The sequence below is a fragment of the Lactuca virosa genome, chromosome 8 (assembly GCF_052849685.1).
Source record: "Lactuca virosa cultivar CGN04683 chromosome 8, Lactuca_virosa_CGN04683_v6, whole genome shotgun sequence".
NCBI classification, from domain to species: Eukaryota; Viridiplantae; Streptophyta; class Magnoliopsida; order Asterales; family Asteraceae; genus Lactuca; species Lactuca virosa.
This window is the reverse complement of record NC_136433.1, coordinates 272,960,502-272,966,933: the sequence shown is the minus strand read 5'-3', so window position 1 is coordinate 272,966,933 and position 6,432 is coordinate 272,960,502. Positions and strand designations below refer to the sequence as shown.

Here is a 6,432-nt window from a genome sequence, read left to right as displayed (position 1 = left end):
GTTCATCGGTGGTTACTGTTCATCGACGAGTACTGTTCACCGCCGACACTGTTTGCATTACTGTTTATCGACATTATTGTTCACGTGCACTGTTCATTGACACTGTTTACAAATTTGGGTATGGTTTTCTTGCTAGTTTCTGTATTCGGTTAGGTTTGATTTGTTCGTTTTGTCGGTTTTGAGGGTTTCGTTTCGTCTAGATTTGTTGATTTCGAGATCTTGATTGTTTTTGTTGCTACTTGTATTTACTGTTTGACTGATATTGAAATATGGCCCCAAGAGATGATTCTCTTCAGTCCATTAGTATTCAACTTGATGGTAAAAACTATACCTATTGGAGTTATGTTATGAAAAATTTCTTGCGGGGCAAGACTATGTGGGGGATTGTTACAGGTGACAAGAAGAAACCAACAGACAAAAAGGCCGATAATTATGCAACCTTACTGGATTCATGGGAGACTGATAACTCCAAGATCATTACTTGGATTAATAATTCTGTCATCCAGTCTATTGGTACTCAGTTGGCGAAGTATGACACGACAAAGGAGGTTTGGGATCACTTGGCTAGGTTGTATACTCAGTCTAACTTTGCAAAGCAGTATCAGTTAGAGTTTGATCTTGTCTCCAACAGAACAATCTCAGTGTTCAGGAATTTTATGAAGCTATGTCGGATTTGTGGGATTAGTTAGCTCTTACAGAACTTGATGTGTTGAAGGCTTTTAAGCCTTATATTGATAGAAGGGAAGAGCAACGTTTGGTTCAGTTCTTAATGGCATTACGTTCAGATTTTGAAGGTCTACGTGGATCAATCTTGCATCGTACACCTCTTCCCACTGTTGATTTGGTTGTTCACGAGTTGATTGCTGAAGAAACTCGTATCAGGTCCCATGATGACAAAGCTCCCAAGACAGCCACTCCTGCTGTCTTTGCTGTTCCACAACGACCTCAATCTTCAAACCAAAATCGTCCCATATTTGCATTTGATGAGTGTGATTTCTGTAAGAAGAAGAACCATTGGAAGGCAAATTGTCCTTTACTGACAAGCAAGGGAAATCAACAGCAACAACAAACAAGATCACCAACACAGTCTCAGTCTTCACAACAGAACAAGTCTTCTGGACAGTCACGTCCCTCATTTTCATCTTTTAGGCCACCATAGTACGCTGCTGCTACACCTTCAGTTGAGAATGAAACAGATTTCACACCACCATCAACCTTGGATCCACAGATTGTTGATCAGTTCAGACAGTTCTTAGCTACCAATCCAACTGCCATGTCAACTTCCATGTCCCATTCAGGTCTGTCTTCATCCAATACGTCAGGTATTCCTTCATCCTTATGGATATTGGATTCTGGTGCATCTCATCATATGTCACCATATTTGTCATCTTTTGCTTCATTATCTTCTCGTACACCTATCTCTGTTATGTCTGCTAGTGCTACACCCATGTCAGTAGAGGGTGTTGGTTCTATTGTCACTCCTTATATATCTTTAACAAATATGTATTACATTCCTACACTTGCTTTGAATCTTGCATCGGTCAGTCAGTTGTGTAAATCTGGTTGTTGGGTCTTCTTTTCTGATTCATTAGGTTGTGTACAGGACATTCGGTCTCGGAGGGTGATTGGGATAGGCCGTAGACTTGAAGAGCTTTATGTCTTGGAGCAGCTATATGTTGCTGATGTTGCTGCATCTAGTGTCGATTTGTCGTCTTTTCGTTTAAACCCTTCATCGTCTATTTTTTTATCTTTGGCATTCTCGTTTGGGACATGTGTCAGCGTCTCGTTTACAGTTTTTGGTTTCCACTGGTGTATTAGGCTCTTTGAAATTTGATGATATTTCTGATTGTTGTGGTTGTAAACTGGGAAAATTTTTTGCTTTACCGTTTAATAAAAGTGTCACTCGTTCTGTTGCTCCCTTTGATATTGTGCATTCTGATGTGTGGGGTCCCTCTCCGATCACCTCCAAATCATGAGCTAACTATTATGTTTCATTCATTGATGATTACACTCGTTTTACGTGGGTTTATTTTATTAAGCGCAGGTCTGACTTTTTCACCATATATAGTGAATTCAGAGCTCTTATCAAGACTCAACATTCTGCTGTCATAAAATGTTTTCGGTGTGATTTGGGAGGAGAATTTACCTCCAATGATTTTAAACAATTATTGGCATCTGATGGCACTATACATCAATCATTTTGTACAGACACTCCTCAGCAGAATGGTGTTGCAGAAAGAAATCATCGACATCTCCCAGAAACTGCCAGATCCTTACTACTCTCTGCTCAAGTTCTCAATATGTTTTGGGGAGAAGTTGTTCATGCCGCCACTTATGTTATTAATCGCATTCCTACTGCGTACACTTTGGGGAAGTCTCCTTATGAAATGTTGTTTGGACAAATCCCAGATTATTCTTCATTACGAGTGTTTGGGTGTACATGTTTTGTCTTGAAGCCTCATGTAGAGAGAGATAAGTTGTCTTCAAAATCAGCTCTTTGTATTTTTCTGGGATATGGTATTGGTCAGAAAGGTTATCGGTGCTATGATCCTTCAAATCAGAAACTGTATGTATCTCGCAATGTCACCTTTTTGGAGCATATTCCATTCTATAGCATTCCTGTTCAGTCACATGATGCAACCCGAGAGGAGCTTCATACTATTGATCCATTTAGCATTAACATTGATGATCCACCACATGTCACTGATCCACCACATGCGGCTGATCTACCACCTATTGTTGATCCTCTGCCTGCAAATCATCAAGACCCCCTCCATCGAGGCCTTATCATAATAAGAAGTCCACAAAGCTTCCTGACTTTGTCTATTCCTCTTACTCACCGGTGTTTGCCTCCTTTATTGCTAATGTACATCGTCTCTCTGAGCCAACATCCTACAAAGAGGCCGTTTCTAATCCCCTTTGGCAGACCGTTATGGCTGAGGAACTTGCAGCTATTTATCAGATTCATACATGGGATCTGGTTCTGCTTCCACCAGGAAAACACACGATTGGTTGTCGTTGGGTTTCTAAAATCAAAAAAAAGTCTGATGGATCCATTGAGTGTTATAAAGCCAGACTTATTGCGAAAGGGTACGCGCAAAAGTATGGTATGGATTATGAGGAGACGTTTGCCCCTGTTGCAAAAATGATGACTATTCACACCTTGATTGCAGTTTCTTCCATTCGCCATTGGAAGATTTATCAGATGGATGACAAGAATGCTTTCTTGAATTGTGATCTTCATGAGGAAGTATACATGTCTCCTCCCCCTGGTATTGCACACCAACCAGGTGAAGTTTGTCGACTTCGGGAGGCACTATATGGCCTCAAACAAGCCCCTCGTGCTTGGTTTGAGAAATTTTCTATGGTGATTACTTCTCTTGGTTTTCAACCAAGTAACCATGACTCGACTCTATTTATTCGATGTACGAATGCAGGTCGGATTATTCTTTCCTTATATGTCGATGACATGGTTATTACTGGTGATTATCATGATGGTATAGAGTCTTTAAAGCGTGATTTGGCTCACCGTTTTGCTATGAAAGACTTGGGATTGCTACGTTATTTCTTGCGGATTGAAGTTGCTCAATCTCCAAAGGGTTATCTGTAACAACCCGTTGTTTTGAGTTAATAAAAGTCTAGACTACAAGCATGTACAAGTAAAACTCACCACCTATATTGTTGTTATAAGAACTTTGGATGCCTAGTGTGCATGCTTATTTAACCTATATATAAGTAAAAATGCAAAATAGGTTTAATGCAAGCAAATACAAGTCCAACACTTAACTAAAAATAAGGAAATTAAAGGTTTAAAAAGGGTATGAATGTAGTTTATGGTTTTGGGAATCTTATCCCAAAGCCAAACTGAAAACACCTTCTTTAGGATGAAGCAAATCCGAAAACACTAAGGGATGGAAAGTCAAACCGTAAACCCTTTTCACCTTGACTAAAAAACCGAAAACTCTTTTCCCCTTTGACTCAAAACCGTGAACCCTTTTCCCCTTTTAACTCAAAACCGTAAACCTTCTTCCTTGTTGACCTTAAGGGGCAAAAACTCATTACTAGGAGTTATTAGATCCGAAAACCCACCTTAATATATATTGTTTCATCCGAAAACACTCCTAAATATCTCATATCTTATCCTAAATTCAGTTTCCCAATGTGATTTGATTAAGTTACCAACGAACATATCACATCACCTTCTTATTTAAGTTTCCTTCATATATAATTCTCAAATACGATCATTCTTTCATTCTAAACATATAGTAAACAAGAACATTCCCATTCTCTCTCAAAAAGCAAACCACGTTTCTTTCCTCAAGCTTAAAAGTTAACAACTCCAGGAGATAATCTTCTTCCATATAGCTATAGCTATAACTTTTGGTAAGCATTCTCCATTAATTTAGGATTTACTCAACACATGAATTCTTGATTCTTCAAATATTCACACATTAATATGTGTTTAAACATTAGGATACGACTATCGTCTCGGGTTATAAATCGAAGTTCACCGTTCCTATCCCGAAAACTAAACCGCTATCACATTCGAGGTGAGTTCATACCCCTACATTTTCATAACTTTTTCTATGTTTTAAGGGGGAGAATACAAGTAAAACACAAGAGACTTGTGTTAATATACAAATTATGGTTTAAATTTTATTACGTTTAAATATCTTTTACGTAAGAATATCAAACATGCGACATAACGTATTACCAAATTACAAACGGTTATATGCAAAACATGTTAAAACGAAACGGTTATCATTTTCAACAAAACAATACCTTTTAAACTATAATAGGTATAGTTTGAGAAATATTAACATTATTTTATCCTTCAGGGCAAAGAAACGATTATATAAAAATACTGTTATTTTTATATACATATTAAATATAATGAAATGGGTAACAGTTTCATGCATGAATATATTCATTAACAAAACACGTATCTCGTTGGAAATTTGTGAGTCATTTGTCTTCATTTTACCTACCAAAGGTATCCGTGGAAGTCCTGTTTTATAACCATAGTCTCCTCCCGGAGAGCGTGATACTTGTGTATAGATCTATACGGGACTGATGATCTCGCACCCTAGCTGTTAGCTAGAGCACGACCGGCAGGTTATGGGTCACAAACGTCATATCTTTTCGACGCCTGAAGAACGTCGAGGCATGCAATTCATTAATAGCACGGTTGTGAAAACTCACATGATAAACGACAATACGTTATTTTTACGTGAAATCGATAGTACGCTTATTTTATGTAAATACCCAGCTCTTCAAACGGTTTTATTCATAAATAAAACTACATGTTATTAAACTAAGTATGACATATATACTTGTAATTTTTCGGTCTTGGAACATATAAGACCACAGTTCAGTTTTATGGAAAATATAGGATTTTTCGGGATAATTACGATTACTTTACAAACAAACAGTGTACAAATCAGCTTTATGGAAAATATAGGATTTTCCGGGATAAACACTCTCATTTTATAAACAAACGAATTACAACTGATTTTATAGAAAACATCAGATTTTCTAGAAACAAACATGATTTCATCTCATTGAATGGCATATATTTATTCATACAAATGCTTATGAACTCACCAACTTAAATGTTGACACTTTTTCTCAAATAACTTGTATTCTCAGGAAACCAGTAAAACAAGTTATCATCAACTTTTGAAGATTTGACGCTAGGGCGTTAAACAAAACTTTTGACATCATATTGTAATTGACTTTTGAAACATGTAAACGCTTACAACAATTATGTATATGATGGTTGTGTTTACATTCTTTACTATTCAATTGTTATGATACTGCACATGATGTCCTCCGCCCCCGAACGTTTCCGCCGTTCAGGTTTGGGGTGTGACATTATCTTTTATCTCAAACGAATTATATTTCAGATTTCTTTGAACGTGCACGACTCACGGATAATCGAACAGTTGATACGCCTATAGAGAGTAATGCAAAGTACTCTCCAACTGATGGTGTCCCATTATCAGATCCAAGCCTTTATCGTACCATTGTTGGGAGTTTGATTTATCTGACTATCACTAGACCGGATATTGCTCATGCAGTTCATGTGGTTAGCCAGTTTGTCACTGCTCCTACTACTATTTATTGGGGAGTTGTTCTTCGTATTTTGAGATATTTATGTGGTACTCAGTTCCACAATGTTGTGTTTCCATCTATGTAACGACGTAAATTTTCAAAACAAATTTTTCATTTTAAATCACGTAATTCTCATAATGTATTTCACAAAAATCTCTTTTATTAAGTTTACAACTCAAAACTTCATAATTGCTCGGTTAAAATCCAGGATCCTCAAAACGTAACTCTCTCACTGGTGTGTACAATCAAGTCGGTGCCTTCCCGCGATCCTGAGAACAACCTGAAACACATAACACATCACACGGTAAGCATGAAGCT

The 6,432-nt window shown here is 37.5% G+C and overlaps 1 protein-coding gene across 1 annotated transcript; it reads left to right on the top strand.

Moving 5' to 3' along the window:
- The first annotated feature begins 374 nt into the window (after window positions 1–374).
- On the top strand, window positions 375–1,159 carry LOC145131526 (uncharacterized). Its single transcript, XM_079066200.1, has 2 exons — window positions 375–548; window positions 686–1,159. The coding sequence occupies exons 1-2, from the start codon at window positions 375–377 to the stop codon at window positions 1,157–1,159; spliced, it is 648 nt and encodes a 215-aa protein (XP_078922326.1).
- The last annotated feature ends 5,273 nt before the right edge of the window (window positions 1,160–6,432 follow it).